Source organism: Prunus mume, linkage group LG4 (genome assembly GCF_029339155.1).
Source record: "Prunus mume cultivar Tortuosa linkage group LG4, ASM2933915v1, whole genome shotgun sequence".
NCBI lineage: Eukaryota > Viridiplantae > Streptophyta > Magnoliopsida > Rosales > Rosaceae > Prunus > Prunus mume.
Window position 1 is genome coordinate 16,621,015 of NC_142701.1, and position 19,193 is coordinate 16,640,207.

Here is a 19,193-nt window from a genome sequence, read left to right on the forward strand (position 1 = left end):
GCGTGAGATGTGATCATCGATCAGGTCAGTCAGCATAACGGACGGTGGATGCTTTTCTTCTTTTTAGCCATTCCATTTTTCCAAAATCTTCTCTCTCATCTCATGATAATTAAACAACATTAACCTAAAAATAAAATAATCATAATAATAAAACAAACATTTGGGTCAGCTTTGGCTGGCAGCTTCGTCGTGTCCGCCTATCGTTCAATTTGTTCAACTATGCTCAGAGAACAACCTTTTCCTGGGGTGGGCACAACAAGACGCCAAAAATGACGAACGAGGAAGAAAAATAAAAAACAGAGTCGGGCCCTTTGGAGATGTAAGGCCCTTTAGTATAATTGAATTCTAAATTCTTGACTCTATTAATTTTGTTTCTGTGGGCAAAGGTACTTCAACTACAAACAAACACTCAATTCAAACTGGACCTTCCCCCACAAAATCAAAATTTCAATTGACTGTATTGATTTAAGAATGGAACTCTCTGTTCAACATTTACCAGTCTCTTCAGTTCAGAAAATTACTCTCTTCATTAGTACTACAAACTTATAAAGGAAGGAGCACTACAAATCAACGAGGAAAAATTCCAAGATCAAGGAGGTCAAGCCATTTCCGTCCAAACACCTGGTCTCGGTCTGATCACTCGCAAAGCTTAAGCTTTATCATTTGCCAAATCTGTAACCATGAGATGAGAGTCTGGTTTCATATCTTTTTTCAAAGACAACACCTTGTCCTTGGTCTTGGTCTTGCTGTGGCACACATATATTGTTACGTAATCAAAATCCAGTCATTTATCAGTCAGATAGTCAACCCAGATCGTGCTTGAAGCTCTCAAGTGCATATACCAACTCAGACTCTTAAGCAATCTAACTCCTCTGCTTTATATCTGTTTTGCTTTACAGGCATGGATTGCGCTAATTTGCGTACCTCATCTAACATATCAGCACGGCCATATAGTTCAATCATGCAAGTGTAATGTTCTAAAATAGGCGTAATACCATAGTGTTTACTCATGTATTTGAAATACCTACAACCAGCCTCCAGATTATTTGTATGCAAACAAGCAGATAAAACACCTACAAAAGTGATTGCATCTGGCCTTACGTTCAGCTTCTCCATCTCTGCGAAAAGGGCAAGGGCTTCCTCTCCAAACCCATGTACACCCAAGCTTGTAATCATTGCATTCCATGTGGCCAAGCTCTTGATTCGCATTTCGTCAAATACTCTCCTTGCGTCCTCTAAACTACCACATTTGCTATACGTATCAATAAGAGCTGTCCCAAGGAAAACATCAAGTTTAAATCCATTTTTAAGAGCAAAGTCGTGAATCCATCTACCCAATTTGAGGCTCCCCAATTGGGTACAAGCTTTCAGCAAGCTTACCAGCGTGAATTCGTTTGGCCTAACACCACCAACCTGCATTCTCCAGAACAGCTCAAAAGCCTCTTCAGGTTGCTGATTTCTAACATACCCATTCATCATTGCTGTCCATGAAACAACATTTTTAGCTGGCATTCGCTCAAAAACCGCTCGGGCAGCATGCAATTCCCCACAAGCAACTAGCCCCGAAATCATGGTTGTCCATGAAACTACATTTCGTACACGCATTTTTTCAAACACCCTGCAGCCACAATCTATTTCTCCACACTTGAAGTAGAAGTCCATTAAAGTATTTTGAACAAACATGTCTCTGGAGAAACTATTTTTTATGGATAACCCATGAACCACTTTTCCTTGCTCAAATGCAGAAGAAGCAATGCAAGCTTTGATAACAAATGGAAAGGTGAACTTATCGGGTGGAAATCCTTGGCGTATCATAAGGCTATACAGAAGGAGGGCCTCTTGTGAGCAGCCGTTGATGGTATAGGACATGATCATTAGATTCCAAGTAAAAGTAAGGGGTCCTTGGATTTGATGGAATATGAGAGTGGCATAGTCCATTTTCCCATAGGAAGAGCAAAGGTGAATGAGTTTCCTGATAAGTAATTGATCATGAGAAAGACCATTCCGGATAATCTTAGCATGGATTTGCTTGAGATGTTTGAAAGTGGCGCAATTTTGGAGTAAGGTGAGAGCTTCCTGAGAACCAAATTTGGTTACCCTAGAGCTGGTGAATAGGTTACTTTTGGGGAGAACCTCGGGAGTACATGAAAGGCATGCAACCATCATAACAGAATTGTCTTCTTTTCGGTACACAAACAAACAGAAGCGTGTCTTTCTGCAAACACTGAGTGTTAGACCTTTAACAACAGTTCGACCTGCCGATTGCCTGCGTGAGAGTGTGAACGGCAGGAACTATATGAGGTATCAAATGAAGGAATGGAAAATGAATGAGAAACAACACTTGGCTTGAAAAGACTCAAGCAAATTATAGATACAATATGGTTCCCTTTGAGCTTAAGATCCTAGGCTCCATAATATATCAATGCAACTAATTCTTGACAATTTGATTGGGAGAAGTAAGGTGGGATCTGTTGTACAAATCACAGAGGTAGGGTGAATCCCCTCCCATATCCCATATCCCAAACTCAGAGGTGGGATTTTGTTTGGGGTTAATGATGCATAGCATACTAATAACTATACTAATCAAATCTTACTCATTCCTCCCACGTCGTTTTCTGAAATCTAAAATGAATATGAATTTTCGGTGAACGTTGGCCTTTATAAAATGTAAACCTAAAAAGAAAAACAAGAATAAAGGACAGAATGTTACCTCTCCTTCCTCTATTGCCTAATAGCAAAATCAATTCCAGACTGGGAACTTGGGAAGAGGAGGATAGAGCTCAGTCAAAGTAATACTCGGCTTCAACTTTCGTCTTCCGCTCTATTTACTTTACATACTGCAGATTGCAATTGCGTAGCCTTATATCATAATTCATCATCAGCCAAGATGTCTTTTCTTTTTTTTTACTGAATCTGCATGGCCCATAAACACCATCACCCTCTCTTTTTCTATTTGCCCCTTCCCCTTAACCCTTAGAAAGTGAAACCCGTCCTCCTCTTTCTCCGGCCGGTATTGGATTCAGCAGCAAGGTCTCCTTTAGGCGTTTATTTAAAACGCCTGATAATTCTAGGGCCTCTCTCTCTCTCAAGTCAACTAGTAGCGTTCTCTAGCTAGCTAGATAGCGGTATCATGACCCGTATCACTTAACCCGTGACCCATCCGACGAAATTATATAAGTAACGACATAGCATGAGATGCCGTTCAAAGGGAAGGGAGAAAACAATACGTCGTTGAAAATGTAACGACAGAAATTGAAACGATAAGAATTAAGAAACGGCACATAACTTTATTGGTTTTTATTTTTTATTTTTTATTTTTTATTTTTTAAAAGTAAAATTTATAGTCTGAAAAATATTGAGGGATAAGATGAAGAAGGTGAAGGGAAAAATTCGCGACGGCTCTCAGTCTCAGGGCAAAATCAGATAGGTTCTTCCTCTACTGAATTAAAATTCCAAGGTTAATTTTTCTTCTTTCTGGTTCTGGAAGTCCAAGATAAATAATACTATCTGCAGGAGGAGGGGTTCGGTTAGGCTTCAGGTTTGCAGTTGTTTGGGGGCGGGGCAGGGCAGGGTTGGTGATAAATAATAAATCGGAAAATATTATTATTGGAGAGAGAGAGAGATGGGGGCCAGTAGGAGTAGCGATCCGAATCAGGACGGGTCAGATGAGCAGCAGAAACGATCGGAGATCTACACGTATGAGGCGCCATGGCACATCTACGCCATGAACTGGAGCGTCCGTCGGGACAAGAAGTACCGGCTGGCCATCGCAAGCCTCCGGGAGCAGTATCCGAACCAAGTGGAGATCGTGCAGCTGGACGACTCAAACGGGGAGATCCGGTCGGACCCCAACCTGTCGTTCGAGCACCCGTACCCGCCGACCAAGACCATCTTCATCCCGGACAAGGAGTGCCAGAAGCCAGACCTGTTGGCCACCTCGAGCGATTTCCTCCGCGTGTGGCGCATCTCCGGGGAGGACGAGGAGTCTGATTCCTCCTCCTCCTCGTCAGTGGAGCTCAAGTCCCTCCTCAACGGCAACAAGAGCTCCGAGTTCTGTGGGCCCCTCACCTCCTTCGACTGGAACGAGGCGGAGCCCAAGCGTATCGGCACCTCCTCTATCGACACTACCTGCACTATCTGGGACATAGAACGCGAGGCGGTGGACACCCAGCTCATCGCCCACGACAAGGAGGTCTACGACATCGCCTGGGGCGGCGTTGGTGTCTTCGCCTCCGTCTCGGCAGACGGCTCCGTGAGAGTGTTCGACCTGCGCGACAAGGAGCACTCGACCATCATCTACGAGAGTTCGGAGCCCGACACCCCCCTGGTCCGGCTGGGATGGAACAAACAAGACCCCAGGTACATGGCCACCATCATCATGGACAGCGCCAAGGTGGTCGTCCTGGACATCCGCTTCCCGACCCTCCCAGTCGTCGAGTTGCAGAGGCACCAGGCCAGCGTCAACGCCATTGCCTGGGCCCCTCACAGCTCTTGCCACATCTGCACTGCCGGAGATGACTCCCAGGCTCTCATCTGGGACCTCTCCTCCATGGGCCAGCCGGTGGAGGGTGGCCTGGATCCCATTCTGGCCTATACGGCCGGGGCCGAAATCGAGCAGCTGCAGTGGTCCTCTTCCCAGCCCGATTGGGTTGCAATTGCCTTCTCCACCAAGCTTCAGATACTCAGAGTATGAATATATGAGCTGTAACATATGACCACTGACCAGGCAGGCAGGCATTCACTTCACTAACTGCTCCAGAGTCCAGTTCGCCATGAATCCAATATCATTGCTCAGCTCAGCAGCTCTTCTGTCTCATCCGTCAGTCAGTAGTCCTCCTTCCTTCCTAGTTCCCAGTTCCCAGTTCCCAGTTCCCAGTCATAATTGAGATACTACTGCCTTGCCTTGTTTTGCCCTTGCTCCTTACTTTATTGATGATGATTGATGTCACATTAGCTGAAGTTGAAGCCATATATGCTGCTAGTATTAACTATTGCATTTCATGCTCTTTGCCTTCTAAATTTCTAACGAATATGCATCCTGGTTGATGGTAGTCTTAGAATCCTGCTAATTAAATTTATTGAATTCTAGCTTCTTCCGTCTGTCATCTAGATTGCTCAATATTTATTAAAAAATACTGTCATTTCCCCCATTTTGGCTATGCTTTTGTTTCTCTTTTGCCTTGCCTTTTTCATGTGAGAAAGAAGAGATTGCTCGCCTGGGGTAATTCAGACTAAGAATATATATTGGTAGAAAACTTTATATTGAATAGATTCTTCCTGCAGCAACTTATCTTAAACGTTAGCTGATTTGACCAAGCAATCTGTTTTAATGAGTTATGTAAGCATGACATGACAAGTTGCTAGTGAGTTTGTTTCTTCAATTCAAGTGCATATTAATTTTTGTGGAAGGACGGCTTCAATTTTTCACGTTGTAGTGTAAAATTGCATTCCTACCCTCCTATATACCGAATCGAAGATTAAGTAATTGAGAAATGGAAGATGATTCTGTACAAGATCTCATATTGATGTTTTTTGTTCAATAGAACATATTGACCATCTACAAAGTGAAAATGAAAAGCAACAATTTATGAGGGTTGGGTTAGTAGTTTGAATTTCTGAGTTGGATTAGGCTTAGCTTAGTTTAATTAAATATATTTTTTATTCAAGGATCTACAATTCTTCCAAGGTTGATTTGTGAGTTGGCTGCAATTTTCATTGTAGACCCACTTTTGAGCTACATCGCTGTGAAAGATGGACCTTTTCAAAAGAGAAAAGAAGAAAAACAAATTGGCATCTGCCCTGGACCATACTAAATACCTTTGAGTCGTTTAGTTCTCTGCTTCTTTGCCTTAAGAAGCTGGAGGCTTGTTTAATTTATGTTTACTTTTTAGTCAAGAGCAGCTCAAAAAATTTAGATTGACATTCCTGTGGTCAAGGTCTTTGGGTCCTAGACTAATGTGCTTTCAGAAGCTATGTGCTGGAGTGAGGTTACATTAGTCTAGATGTAATGAAGTAACACTTTCAGTTAGTAGAAAACAGTATCTAAAGCTTACTTTCAGAAGCTATGTGCTAAAATGAGGTTATGCGAGCCAGTTCTAACTTTCTAACTATGTGTTGTGCTCTCTGTTGTTTATGGAATCCAATCTATGCATGATGCCTAGGGATTTTCGTCTTTTATGTTGTTGTGATCATAAGTTAAATACAAAAAACCCCACTTTGAATCTCAAGAAAACTCCCTAGATGGATCTTCAGATCTAAAAAGAAACGCGTTAACTGTCTAGAAAACTGGAAATGCTCCAACAGTAATACTTTTTCATTGCTGATGCCTTTTGATGTTAGTTCCATTGATACATGAAACAATTACTAGTTCTGTTCAATTATAATTATCAAGTTTACGATGCTTTTATACCGGTCTCATTCTGTAATGTAACATGTTGATACAACTTTTGATGGGTTGGGTTGGGTCTATAATTAATATTTGAACTCTATTTCACATAGGCAAATTCGGGAAAGAAGATTTGAACTTTATTGAAGAAAGAATCTATTACAAAGATGTATTTGTTTGGTTACTCACTCTGTTTAGTTGATCAACTTTAATCTCAAGTGAAATAAGGTGCTCATAGCCATTGCCGGGCCATTCACATCATGATACCATTCACTATCACAGTAAAATAGGGTCGCAACCGTGTTCACTGAAAAACAAATGGATGTTTGAAAGCTACCCATCGAAGAGCAAATGGATGTTTTCGAAGCTACCCACTGAAAAACGAATGTATGTTCGGAGACTAGACACAGAACGATCCTCATTTCGTTTTGGAGTTAGAATTTGTTCGGTGGGAAGCCACCAAACCTCTATTGCAGTTTCAGTGACCTGACAGTTTGCAAAATCCGTATTGAAACGAATGAGGGTTTGTTGAGGAACGTGTGTTTGCAGCTCTGCAACAGAACACTGTTAGCTTAAATTATAATAGCCTAATAACAATTAAAAATCAAAATACCAATGATGCTTTTCTTTTTCCTTTTTTTCAAATCTTACGCTTTATCTTCTCTAACTCTTTCTCCCCACTTCTCTTCCCCACCTCCGTCGCCAATACCACACACAGAGCGTTTACCCTCCGCGTTATTAATGTTTGCCGTTGTATGTGTATGCCAAAGCATAGGAGGGACAATGCTGGGATCCTGTCTGGTAGACTTTTTCATCCTTGCAGCAGCTTTATATTCTCTGTATATGTAAGTTGGGCGACTAAGAGAACCAGGCTCAGGCCCAAAGGCCCAAAGGCCTAATGTCCAAAATGAGTACAAAATGAAAGAAGAAAGTGAGAGAGAAGATGGGAAATGCAAGGAAAGGAAGAGTGTATAGGAGGAGGAATAGGAGTGGAGGGGAGAGGGGGACACAAACACAAAGCTTTAAACCTCAGCCATTCGTTGAATGATAGGCTATCCATAATCTCATCCCCTCTTGGTTTTATTTCAGTCACTCCCAACACTTGCTCTCCCATCATCTCTATCTTATTAAAATGAACATATAACGACCTTGCAAATTTTCTGACTGTCTTGCTACCACTTCTACTACTGCTTGCTTAAGCTATAGGCTAGCTAGCTACCTCCATATCCATATCCTCCATCCTCCCTCGCAAGGATGGCTTCGGCTATTCTTTCTGTGGCCAAACCATCTCTTCAGGTTCATGCGGCTTCTGATTTTCATGTCACTCATTTTATGATATATATATATATATATATATGCATATGCATGCTAGCTCTTTCTCTCTATCTATATTCTATATAGATATATACATATGTATACATGTATGTCTATGCAAGTGAAGAGTAAAATTAAAGCCGTACCATCCTTGTTGTGCATTCATTGCTAGTGTTTTATATTGTTATATTGTCATCAACAACTCATGTGATGCTCAAATGATAAATTTCTCCATTTCCAGGCAAATGGAAAGGGATTTGCAGAATTCTCAGGTCTCCGCACCTCATCAGCTTGTCTTCCTTTTGGAAGGAAGACCTCAGACGATTTGTTTTCGGTCATTTCCTTCCAGACCTCTGCTGTGAGTACCGCTTTTCTTGTCCTCTTAATTATCCCACCGTCCATTTATCTATTTATTTACCATACCAATATATATACACGTTTCCATGATCATAAAAACTACTACTACTTAAATAATTATATAACGTTTTAGCACAATGGTTGGTTTGGTTGACCACATTTGACATGGAAGGTTGACTCATGTCATGTCTACTTGTAAATGGTAAATGGTAAATGTGATTGCGTGAGTAATGTGTCCTTGTAATTGGGAACGAATTGAAGGTGGGAAGCAGCGGAGGATACAAAAAAGGGATAGCGGAGGCGAAGCTAAAGGTGGCTATAAATGGATTCGGAAGAATTGGAAGGAACTTCTTGAGGTGCTGGCATGGGCGCAAGGACTCCCCTCTTGATGTCGTTGTCATCAACGACACTGGAGGCGTGAAGCAGGCCTCCCACCTCCTCAAGTACGACTCTACACTTGGAATCTTCGATGCTGATGTCAAGCCCGTTGGTGATAATGGCATCTCCGTTGACGGCAAGGTCATCAAGGTCGTGTCTAGCCGCAATCCCCTAGACCTGCCTTGGAAGTAAGTCCTCCTGTTCACCTGGCTACGAGCTTTGAGCTTCGAGCTTAACTAATAAACTTGCTAGCTAGTAAACACTGCCACTGCCACTGTCTTGGTCTTGTCTTGTCTTGTCTTGATATATAGAATGACTGAATGAATACAAATTCACTGCACTTCAGGGACTTGGAGATTGACCTAGTGATAGAAGGCACTGGTGTGTTTGTGGATAGGGAGGGTGCAGGCAAGCACCTACAGGCAGGGGCCAAGAAGGTGCTTATCACTGCCCCTGGAAAGGGCGACATCCCCACCTATGTGGTCGGGGTCAATGCTGACGCCTACAGCCCAGATGAAACCATCATTAGCAATGCTTCTTGCACCACCAACTGCCTTGCCCCCTTCGTCAAGGTCCTCGATCAAAAGTTTGGTAAGTTACGTTCAATTCACACCACACCACCACCAGTATGAAAAAGCATAATCAATCAATCAATCAATAGTAACGTTAGGCTAGCTCATCCTTGAGTACTGTACATGGACAGGCATCATCAAGGGCACCATGACCACCACACACTCGTACACGGGTGACCAGAGGCTACTTGATGCCAGCCACCGCGACCTAAGGCGTGCACGAGCTGCTGCTCTGAATATCGTTCCCACTTCAACAGGTGCAGCAAAGGCCGTGGCTCTAGTCCTTCCAAGTCTAAAAGGCAAGCTAAATGGCATTGCCCTGCGTGTGCCCACCCCAAATGTGTCTGTGGTTGATCTTGTTGTCCAAGTCACTAAGAAGACCTTTGCAGAAGAAGTGAATGCTGCTTTCAGAGACAGTTCTGCAAAGGAGCTTGCAGGTATCCTTTCTGTTTGTGATGAGCCCCTCGTTTCTGTCGATTTTCGGTGCACAGATGTATCCTCCACAGTTGACTCATCATTGACAATGGTCATGGGAGATGACATGGTCAAGGTCATTGCTTGGTACGACAACGAGTGGGGTTACTCACAAAGGGTTGTTGATTTGGCTGACATCGTCGCCAACAACTGGAAGTGATGACCAGATCATCATTCTAATTTTCTACTCGTCATTCCCTCATCATCTCTATGTTTTTTGTTTCTCCCTAACCTCTGCCTTAATTTCTACTTTTCTCTTTTCTTTTCCAATTTATATTTATAATGAGAATATTGTTCAAACCATTTTCTCTTGCTTGTCATCATGCAAGATCGTGTTGATGCAGATGAAGTTTCTAAGCATGTACTCTTGCTGGCTTCATTATTTTCAAAATCTGTTTCTCTTTTGTTTTCCGTTGCTGAACCCAAAGGTGGCTTTGGGTCGGAGTTAAGTTATGATTTTGATTCAGCAAATCAGGCACATAAAACAGTAAACATCATAAATATTTTGAAAACTAATGGCTGTTTGATAACAAAGGAGAAATTATATATGAACTGGAATATGAACACATAGTATATTATATGTCCACCTGTTATAATATGTATACTATATGTCCACATGTTATAATATGAGCGGAGTATGATGTTCATATCTCCCAATCTTATGATTTAGTATAACAAATATATATGCATATTAAAACACGTGGTACTCGGTGATACTATAATTAATCTTAACAATGATCAAAATTGAGTTAGCCATAATAACCCTGAGAATTTTGATTTCTGCACTGCATGTACCTTAATCAAAGTAATCCACACAGCTTATCAGACCAACGAAGCGATAAGGTGCGCATAACCCAAAACAATTAGCAAATGAATAAATTCATCTTAGAGGAGCCAAACTGTTGTAAATTCGTCCTGGCACCAGCCAGGGTCCAGCTTCAGACTCATTTCGATATTGTACATGTATAGCCACTAATATAAAATACGAAGGGCTGCCCGAAGAATATACTCTGGAGATTCATTGCTTCACAAAACTGGGTAGAGAAAAACAAACATTGAAAATCCATAGTGAATACTGATCATCTAATTTCACATATAAATCCCCTTTGAAAGAATAATACATCATTGGTCTAACAAAAGAATTGAACAAGAATAATACATCTTGAAAACACTACAAACCGTTTACAGCCGTAATGGCCTAAATAATAATACTAGTATGTATATAAAGTTTCTAATTGAATTAAATTTTCAAAACGAATAAATCATGAAAATGCAACATCCTCGGGAACATATGCACAGTGCTAAAATCTTTGAACATCCTGACTGTCATAACTTCAGGAATCACACTAGAAGCCTAGAACAACCAGTGTTTCCTCCTTGGCTTCTGTTGAACTGGAGCATCTGCAAAGATGACACACAACTAAGATATAATCAAAGCCATAGTCCAGCACTTGACACCTATAAAATGATATTTTTACTGCAAATAAAAAAAATGAAAATGAAAATAGAAAAACACCTCGGATTTCATATAGTGAATTGTAATGAACCTCAGACCAAAAACTCAGCCACAGTTCTGCATAATTTTGAAATTGTCAGAATTTGAAATTGAAATAGATGAAAGAAGAATATTGGCAAATGGAAATCCAACAGCCAGTTAAAGAATGTGCGCAAAGTTTGTTGATAGAAATGGGAAATGTGATCAAAAGGAATTCGAAAATTAAGTCCAATTCCTTGAAGAAAAAAGTTGCCCAACGCCCATAGTTTCATGGCTCTTTCTTGTTATATATGTATTTCTTTTCGTACAAATTAGATTTAAAACATAACTCTTATGCATAAAGTCTTTTCTTGCCATAAATTATTTTCTCTCTTGCTCGGTTATACCAAGTATCCTAAAGATAGCGGAGATCTTGGTTGATAAAAATTTTAAGCGAGGTATGCATTCTTTTGACACTGATACGATACTTAGGATTACTACTCAGCCTCCTAGAAGACCATAATATGATTCTAAATGTTTCCTAATTCCTTCATTTCCTTCTTCTTCTTTTTCAGATAACTTCCTCCCACTACCAGCCTCTCTTCAGTGATAATTTCATTCAATAAGCTAACATCTTTGATCATGAAACTCTCAATTACCACAAGCAGTTTCCAGGGTTTCAGCCTAGAGACACTTTACAGATACATGCCAAGTTTCCACAATACCATACATTAATGCCTGAGCCATCCTTTTTTTATCAAACCAAAGTAGTTCTAAAATATGAGTCAAAGCCCACCTGTCTCCATAATAGGCAGCCCCTAATCTCAGAACTGGGTAGTGCCAGGAGGCTAGCGAGTCTTTTATTTTTTATTTTTCTTTTCGGTGATGCAATATTAACCTAATACTATGAGCAGAAAAGAGAAAAGATCCTTCCATCTTACCACGTTTTGGTGGCTGGTACTGAGGCATAATTTCAATAAAGCAAGTATCTCTGAATGATGTCAAAAGGCAAATCTTTGCTTCAAACTGCATTCAAACAAGCAGGATTACAGAACATGAAAAGACATTGAACAACATGACAACAAGACATTTGAGAAGTTATCTGCACTGATGTATATGTATATCTTCCTAAAATGATATTATCTAATAATATTTGTATTATTGCATCATTTTCCAATGCTCTTTTTAATTTGTGACTAAAGATTCAATATAATAAAGTTCCATCTCACAACGAAATACTTCCTGTTAAATTGCAAAAGTAACTTGATGCCATCATCAATAAATTTTGATAGATACCAGACATCATATAATTTGGTAAGATATATGCCAATATTTCCCATTAACCTACAACCAATATCTATTAACTAATTAGGTCTTTTTTGAATAACCCAAAATACAATGAACCACAATTAATTAATAGAACTAAGTCAATGCCACCACATTCACTCTCTAAAGTAACACAAACAAAAGATTCATTTTTTTACCATACCTAACAACATTAAGTAACAAAAACCACAGTTACGCTCTAACATTAAGCTTTTGGGATACAATGGCATCAAATTTTTGGTTTCAAAAAGGCTTGCGTTCAAATCCTTCATTGGGCATTTATTTGTTAAGTCATTGTAATGCAGAACAGGGCTGTACATGAGGGGGTGCTTGATATACAAACTGTTGTCCCATAACTCAATCTTTTGGGGTATAAACAACCTACATATCAGAAGACCTCAACATTGAGAATGAAAAAGCAATGAACCCAATCTATATTCAACTGTATCAAACCATTGATGAGAGCCTGTGACGCAGAGCCAAATCTAAAGTGAGACCAATAAGCCAATATGAGTACCAAACACCACATTATTGAGTCATTGTATTCTTCTTTTAATTAATGCTCTTCACACACGTACTATAGGCCTATTATTTTAGAGTTTTATATTCTTTTAGACATTATACAATAAGCTTTGTACTCTTGAGGAAAAAAGAGTTATGACGGATAAAATTACTCATGTTTGAGTGCAAATCAACCAGAATTGAAAATAGAAAAATATTATAAGAACGATATGCATATCTATCTACAGAAAACAATTTCAACCCATTGGGACAACATTAACGGACCTTGTCAGCTGCTGCTTGTAAGGTAACATGATCCCCCCATTCACCAGATCTGTACCATGTGATAAATTAAAAGTGAATACAAATCTCCTCCGCCAGGAAAAATAGATGAAACTAAACCAGCAATTAAATTCATGCGTACTCGCAGAAGCATATTTTATCAAATAACAGAACTACTGACCCTAAACAATTTAACATACTTTGCCATTTTCTTGTAATAGCGTTTGTACTTCATAGGGACATAGCCTTCATACAAAGAACGATAGTCTTTGAGCTGAAAACAGGAAAAGTAGTGCAAGATAAGCAAACTCAAATTAGCCATTCACTTTTTTTCGCCTTATAAACTAATGAAAAAGTTGGTGACAAAATGTTGCACTGAAAGGTCATTATAGAATATAGATTCATCATGATAATTATGTTTGTAGAGAGAAGGAACATGGGAAGCAGTGGTTGTCAGAGCAAAAAACAGTAGCTTTGGCATCCAGGGATTACAGCATTGGTAAAGGTTGTGATGCAAAGGTAGCAACACTGGTGTATGAAGTTTTAATTTAATCAAATATGAACAGTCACAAATAGCAGTGATGATATTTTTCAGTAATCTCTGATTTTTTTTTTTCTTTCAATTTCTCGTAATTAGTAATCTCCGATTTTCTCCTCAGTTTCAGTAATCTCTGGTTCTCTCATTAATTGATCTTTCGTCTAATATCAATGGATCTCCAGCCCAATTTTCTAAATCCAAATTCACCTTTTAAATTTTGTCCCTCTACAGCAATTGGGTACTTCATAATTACACTCTACCTGTTTCACAATCTCTTTCCGGACATGCTTGTGATACTCCGGAGATTTGTACATTTGATCTGAAAGTGCACGAAACTGTACCCAAAAAAAAAAAAACAAAGAGAGAGAATAAATCAATTGAAAACAAAGTATAATATTACCTATTACTTCAGAAATGCAGATACCTGACAGTTTCCATCACCAGAAACCTTTACTTCGTATAAACCATAGACATGTAACCTGTGAGGAAGAGATTCACTAAACTATCACCCAAGAAGAAGTTGAACAGACGTATATAGAGTGCAAAACAGATATTCTAGTCCACTAAGATGCTGGACTGAGAGTTGTATATCACACTCAATGCCTAAGCCCACAAGGTACATGTGTTTTTCATGTGAGGTAACAAGTCTGGGCTGAAGTTCACTCCAAATGTGGTTCATATCAGAATATCATAATTGCATAAATGAGACACTCAAACACCTGTTAACAAAAAAAAAGTAAAAAGAAAAGCAAAAATAAATTCATCTCAGAACTTCCGTGTTGATAATAGTTCTAACTATTATAATACAAGTTTGATTTTTGTACGCCCATCAACCCACGGGTAAACTACCCCCTACATTAGCAACAAACAGGGTAAGTTTTAGCCTCAATACATAATATTTACGACTACCATTGCAGTACTCATGTGGTTTTCCATGAGTTACAAATATGCTTATTTACAGTGAGGTTTTCCAATACCTCCGGCCATTTCCAAGTGTGTGCTTTTACGTTGTTACCTATGAAATTTGACTTCTTTTACTTAAATTATTTCTCACCATCAACCAAAACGGAAATGATAAAGAAGCTATTTCAATACCTTTAGGAAAGTTCTCAACCACGAAATAACCAGTACATAATTTTTTTGGGAATAATAAAACATACCTCTGGAGAAGCCGTTGATGGTCCAAACTAGCATCACTAATGTTGGGGATGTAGGAATTTATCCGAGGAATATGCTGGAATTTTAAAAACATAATAATACCATCACATATTAAGACGAGCACCTTTTCCTTATTAAATGGAAAAATTCAAAACAAAACAAAAAAAGTTATTTCCAGCCTAATGAAGTTCTTAAAGAGAACAATCAAAGGATGTAGCATGCAATTCTAATTTCTAAAGAAGAGTGATTCTATACCGTGAAAACTTTGCTAGCAATAACTTCATCAAGGTGTATTACACTCCATACGTCAATATGCTAGATGCATTAGAGAAATAATATTTTTGGACTCACTAATTGAGATTAAGTTCTAGTTGTGTACCATTGGAGACTTTTTGGTAATATTAAATTAACCTATGAATGAAAACAGTGAATTGGGGGTGTGGGGTGGTGTGTGGGTGGTGGTGTTAGAAAAGGAGATTTTCATTACAGGAACAGGTGCCAGGTTGGAAAGGCGTCTAGCAACTGCACCATCTAACTTAGCATACTCTTCTGATAGTACAACAGCAATCATGCAGTCATCCTCAACATCCTGTTGGCTGCTCAGGGAAGTTGAGCTAGAACATTCCCCCACACTGTGAGTCCCGTTCATCATAATGTCGTTGTCTGTTTTCAAGTTCTTCTCACACTGAAAACAAATACTAGAATGAGCTTATATGCTGAGTGTGAGTAGCCAAAGTTGAAAAGCTGAAAAGAGTTTACAATCATTCAACAAATTTGAATGCTAGGGTTGTGAGTAAGATTGTTGTTAAATAATTGCTATTTATAATGCTAGGATTGTTCGAATTGATTGTGCAGAGTGTACTATCAAGTAGGATGGGCATATAATATAGGAGCAAAGATGTAAAGAAATCTTCTTTCTTTCATTTTCTTTTTTCCAAGGTAGGGCAAATACACGGTAATATGCCTGGGGATAATCGTGCAACCACAAAGCAGAGAAGAAAGAAGTAAAAGAAATGGCTGAATGTGGCTCCTAGGATTAATCCTCAGAATGTCCAATTGCAATACAGCAATCCTCAGAATGTCTCACCTCCTCCCGCAATAAAAGAAAAGAAAAGAAAAAAGAAGCTGAAACATACAACCATGGCAGCCACCACGCGCAGATTTGATCAAAATCAATCAACCAAACAAAAAGACTTAAGTATAATTACGCAGAAGCATAAATTGAAACTAAATACGAACATGGAAGGCGAAGAAACAAGAAAAATACGTTTGATATACTAAATCCATTAAATTAATAATTGCAATCAGAAAGTCAAACAAGTTGGAAACTTTGATCGCCAATCTTGAAATTCTGAGACCAACTGCAGTTCCGATTTTGTTTGGCGTAAAGGAGGATTTGAAACACAATAACCATCAAAATAATTACCTGATGTTGTTCGATAATAAAGAGGGCCCTATCCAACTTCGCTCTTTCTCTCTCGTGAGGGTTGTTGGTTGGTCGATTAATGTACCTTCTTTTTATTATGGCCAAGGCAACTTTCAGAAAGAAAAGGAAAAATTATGGCCAAGGCTTTAAGGCAGGCTATTATCCATTCGACTCGTATGCGACCATTTGACAATATATAATATGCGTATCGATACGAGGCGAGGGTGGGCGCGAAATCTATCCAACCCCAACTGGAACTGGTCACAGGCGAGGCGAGGTCCGATCACTACGCGTCTTCTGTCCACTCGGACTCCTACCCCTACCCACCCAAAAAACTTACTTGCGATAAAGGGCATATTTCTTTTAGTTAATTTCGATGCTATCCTCCGAATTCCAACTTATGTCACTTTGGTCCCTTTTAATTCCATTTTAATCTCATGAACAATAAACAATAGTTGTTGAATTGAATACAAGAATTTTTTATTTTCAGTTTGAATTAGCATGAATGGACAGAGTCATTTCCATTTCTCTTTCTTTTGTATGTACATAACCGCCAGGACTATACTAACTTAACCATGCCCTGACTTCAGGGAAAACTATTCTTTGCCTTTAGTACACTTATCCAGATACGGACTAGAATAACATTAGGAAATTTCATTCATGCTTCCTCTTTTTCTGGCCTCCGCCATTGGAGAATGGGCGTGTCACTGTCATATGCCGTGAATTAACAAGCTCCCGAGGTATAGCTGCACCAGAAGATCTTAGAATCTCAACCAAATCAGGAAACAAGTTCTTATTCTCCTCACTTACAAACACAATTGCTGTACCCTCTTCTCCCAGTCTAGATGCCCTACCAATCTGATGGACATACTCCTTCATGGAATTGGGCATGTCAAACAGAATTACCTGTCTTACACCCACGAGATCAACTCCACGGCCTAAAATCCCAGTTGCTACAATAACAGGAACCTCTCCCATTAAAAATGACCTCATTATATCTCTCCTCTCCTTCATGGATTTCTCTCCATGGATTGATAAAGCTTTCACTCCAACGGTGACTGTAATTGCATTAGATAAGAGATCGGCCCCCAATCTTGATCCCACATAAACCACCACAGGTGGCATAAAATGCTGCTTGCTCATCAATATGTCAAACAGCTTTTGCTTCTTTTGCTTCGACTCGACCCAGATAGGTAGTTGCTTCACAACCTTATTTGGCCTGTTGGGCTTGCCAACGGAGACTACAGCAACATCTTTTGCCATAGAGCTTACCATATTCTCTATATCTTGGGAGACCGTTGCAGAATACAGTAAAACCTGGGGTTGTGATAGAGCCCTAAATATCTGCATTACCTGATCTCGGAATCCCCTTTGAAACATGCAGTCCACCTCATCAAGAGCAAAAATCTTTACATCATCCAGTTGTATATCATTCTTCGTTAAAAGATCAATTAGCCTGCCTGGAGTTCCCACGATGAGCTCCACTCCTTGCTGAATGCGGTGAAGTTGTCTGGCCATCGCATCACCACCAACCACAAGTGCTGTTTTAAAAGGCAAACCCTTTCCGAGCAACTTAGCTTGCTCCTCAACTTGTATACAGAGCTCTCTGGTTGGTGTTAGAACCATTGCTAATGGCTTTTTCCGGTCTCTAAACTGCTCAAAGCGAAAATTTGCACAAAGATTAACAACTGGAACCAGAAAGGAAGCCGTTTTCCCAGACCCTGTTTCAGCAGACACAAGCAAACTTTTTCCACTCAAAGCAGCTGGGATTGCTTGCATTTGGACAGGTGTTGGCATTTCAAAACCTGCAGCCTCTATATTTTGGAGGAGCTTTTGAGCAAAAGTTACATGAAGAGAAGGACAAGATAGGTGGCGGAACTAAGTCTCCCTTCACATGAATTTCAAGTCTGCTTCTAAGCAATTCAGTCTGGTCACTAGAGAAGAATACAGATCCTGATTGACTACCAGAATCTCGAACATAAAAGCACTCATCAGTAGCAGTTAATCTTTTGGGAGGTGGTAGGTTGACTGGCAATTGGGTGTTGGCAACCCTGCAGAGGACAGTCCGTTTACATTCCAAACTGCAAATGTCATCATCTGTCTGATCGCATATATACTCACCATAACGGTTACATATAACACATTTAGGCTCCCCTGGAAGAGGTTCTCTTTGGTCTCTTGACCTTTCTTTCACTTTATCTGCAGCATCAGAGAATTGTAAGCAAAAAATGGGGCTTAAATAAGAAAAGAAAGGGGTTGCAAGGAATGAATCATGACTACTATAAAGCTCAAATTCAATACCAGTAACTTGATTCCCATATGTTACTACCACTGAACTCTTGCATTGGTCATCATTGCTTGGGTGCTCCATTGTATAAGCTTGATAATCACATGGATGCTGCAATGCAAACCCCAAAATATTACGATTGCAAAAGGATTATTTAGGATATCAGAACAAAACCAACAAGCCATACAAATGTTATAGATTGAAAAATCACAAAACCATGAGATAGGGTTTAGAACCTGAATTTGGGTAACCACAAACTAGGACTTTGTCTTTGTGAGTAGTAGCCAGGAAGTACTACTAGACTAGTTAGCCCTAAAGCCTCTAAAATCACAATCCAAGATAAGAACTAACTCAACCACAATTAAGAATAGAAACCCTAAATTTAAAATCAAGTAAATAAACCAGCATGCATCCATATATTAAATCAATACAACTCTTTATCAAGTAAAAATATGTAAAGGGAAGAAGAGAAGAGCAATCAACAGGCATACCTCCGCTTTGGCCTTCGGTGGAAATGGAAAACACCAAAGGTTGCTTCATTCATCTACGATGGCCGGATTCACGGTGTTGATTGAGCTGGTTTGTTTGTTTTTAAGAAAGGTTGCTTCCCCATCTTAGTTGGGCCGGCTTCTAGGTAGGGCCTCTAGGCCCAACCTTGTTTCTCTCTATTTCTGTTGGACTCAGGCCCTCCTTAACAATATTAAAAAGTTTAAGTGAAAAA

At 39.7% G+C, this 19,193-nt stretch overlaps 5 protein-coding genes across 11 annotated transcripts; 2 read left to right on the forward strand and 3 right to left on the reverse strand.

Moving 5' to 3' along the window:
- Positions 1 to 436: 436 nt before the first annotated feature.
- Positions 437 to 3,092, reverse strand: LOC103330411 (Tetratricopeptide repeat (TPR)-like superfamily protein). 3 transcript variants are annotated; one of them, XM_008232988.3, is made up of 2 exons: positions 2,711 to 3,092; positions 437 to 2,266 (listed from the first exon to the last, which is right to left on the reverse strand). In XM_008232988.3, exon 2 carries the CDS (start codon positions 2,164 to 2,166, stop codon positions 847 to 849), a length of 1,320 nt encoding a protein of 439 aa, XP_008231210.2. In that variant the 5' UTR covers positions 2,167 to 2,266; positions 2,711 to 3,092; the 3' UTR covers positions 437 to 846. The 3 variants fall into 3 exon arrangements, with proteins under 3 accessions (XP_008231210.2, XP_008231211.2, XP_088905708.1); XM_008232989.3 differs by having other exon boundaries at positions 437 to 2,255; positions 2,711 to 3,060; XM_089049582.1 differs by having other exon boundaries at positions 437 to 2,292; positions 2,711 to 2,852.
- A 244-nt stretch (positions 3,093 to 3,336) lies between these two features.
- On the forward strand, positions 3,337 to 5,150 carry LOC107881004 (WD repeat-containing protein LWD1). The gene has a single exon (XM_016793793.2). It carries the CDS (start codon positions 3,623 to 3,625, stop codon positions 4,691 to 4,693), a length of 1,071 nt encoding a protein of 356 aa, XP_016649279.1. The 5' UTR covers positions 3,337 to 3,622; the 3' UTR covers positions 4,694 to 5,150.
- Positions 5,151 to 7,339: 2,189 nt separating this feature from the next.
- Positions 7,340 to 9,871, forward strand: LOC103330412 (glyceraldehyde-3-phosphate dehydrogenase A, chloroplastic). The gene is made up of 5 exons (XM_008232990.3): positions 7,340 to 7,681; positions 7,941 to 8,057; positions 8,318 to 8,622; positions 8,781 to 9,025; positions 9,138 to 9,871. Exons 1-5 carry the CDS (start codon positions 7,640 to 7,642, stop codon positions 9,638 to 9,640), a joined length of 1,212 nt encoding a protein of 403 aa, XP_008231212.1. The 5' UTR covers positions 7,340 to 7,639; the 3' UTR covers positions 9,641 to 9,871.
- Positions 9,872 to 10,535: 664 nt separating this feature from the next.
- LOC103330413 (Cysteine proteinases superfamily protein) lies at positions 10,536 to 16,516 on the reverse strand. Of its 4 annotated transcripts, none has more exons than XM_089049583.1 (10): positions 16,186 to 16,516; positions 15,247 to 15,444; positions 14,762 to 14,835; positions 14,026 to 14,080; positions 13,862 to 13,936; positions 13,264 to 13,337; positions 13,067 to 13,115; positions 11,896 to 11,980; positions 10,997 to 11,053; positions 10,536 to 10,881 (listed from the first exon to the last, which is right to left on the reverse strand). In XM_089049583.1, the coding sequence occupies exons 2-10, from the start codon at positions 15,409 to 15,411 to the stop codon at positions 10,835 to 10,837; spliced, it is 681 nt and encodes a 226-aa protein (XP_088905709.1). In that variant the 5' UTR covers positions 15,412 to 15,444; positions 16,186 to 16,516; the 3' UTR covers positions 10,536 to 10,834. The 4 variants fall into 4 exon arrangements, with proteins under 4 accessions (XP_088905709.1, XP_088905711.1, XP_088905710.1 ...); XM_089049585.1 differs by having other exon boundaries at positions 15,247 to 15,457; positions 16,186 to 16,326; XM_089049584.1 differs by lacking the exon at positions 16,186 to 16,516 and adding an exon at positions 16,027 to 16,164.
- Positions 16,517 to 16,648: 132 nt separating this feature from the next.
- LOC103330414 (P-loop containing nucleoside triphosphate hydrolases superfamily protein) lies at positions 16,649 to 19,103 on the reverse strand. Of its 2 annotated transcripts, XM_089049576.1 has the most exons (4): positions 18,964 to 19,030; positions 18,709 to 18,793; positions 18,487 to 18,583; positions 16,649 to 18,384 (listed from the first exon to the last, which is right to left on the reverse strand). In XM_089049576.1, the coding sequence occupies exon 4, from the start codon at positions 17,980 to 17,982 to the stop codon at positions 16,840 to 16,842; it is 1,143 nt and encodes a 380-aa protein (XP_088905702.1). In that variant the 5' UTR covers positions 17,983 to 18,384; positions 18,487 to 18,583; positions 18,709 to 18,793; positions 18,964 to 19,030; the 3' UTR covers positions 16,649 to 16,839. The 2 variants fall into 2 exon arrangements, with proteins under 2 accessions (XP_088905702.1, XP_008231214.2); XM_008232992.3 differs by lacking the exon at positions 18,709 to 18,793 and having other exon boundaries at positions 18,964 to 19,103.
- Positions 19,104 to 19,193: the final 90 nt, after the last annotated feature.

What these genes read in the sequence shown, in the direction of transcription:
- LOC103330411 (XM_008232988.3), bottom strand. Translation starts at nt 2,166, where the DNA reads ATGATGGTTGCATGCCTTTCATGTACTCCCGAGGTTCTCCCCAAAAGT.
- LOC107881004 (XM_016793793.2), top strand. Translation starts at nt 3,623, where the DNA reads ATGGGGGCCAGTAGGAGTAGCGATCCGAATCAGGACGGGTCAGATGAG.
- LOC103330412 (XM_008232990.3), top strand. Translation starts at nt 7,640, where the DNA reads ATGGCTTCGGCTATTCTTTCTGTGGCCAAACCATCTCTTCAG. An exon ending in TGGCCAAACCATCTCTTCAG is followed by an intron (nt 7,682 to 7,940) that starts GTTCATGCGGCT and finishes CTCCATTTCCAG; the next exon opens with GCAAATGGAAAGGGATTTGC. An exon ending in CCCCTAGACCTGCCTTGGAA is followed by an intron (nt 8,623 to 8,780) that starts GTAAGTCCTCCT and finishes ACTGCACTTCAG; the next exon opens with GGACTTGGAGATTGACCTAG.
- LOC103330413 (XM_089049586.1), bottom strand. An exon ending in CATCAACGGCTTCTCCAGAG is followed by an intron (nt 14,081 to 14,761) that starts GTATGTTTTATT and finishes TCTTCCTCACAG; the next exon opens with GTTACATGTCTATGGTTTAT. An exon ending in GTACCAGCCACCAAAACGTG is followed by an intron (nt 11,054 to 11,895) that starts GTAAGATGGAAG and finishes AAAATTATGCAG; the next exon opens with AACTGTGGCTGAGTTTTTGG.
- LOC103330414 (XM_008232992.3), bottom strand. Translation starts at nt 17,982, where the DNA reads ATGCCAACACCTGTCCAAATGCAAGCAATCCCAGCTGCTTTGAGTGGA.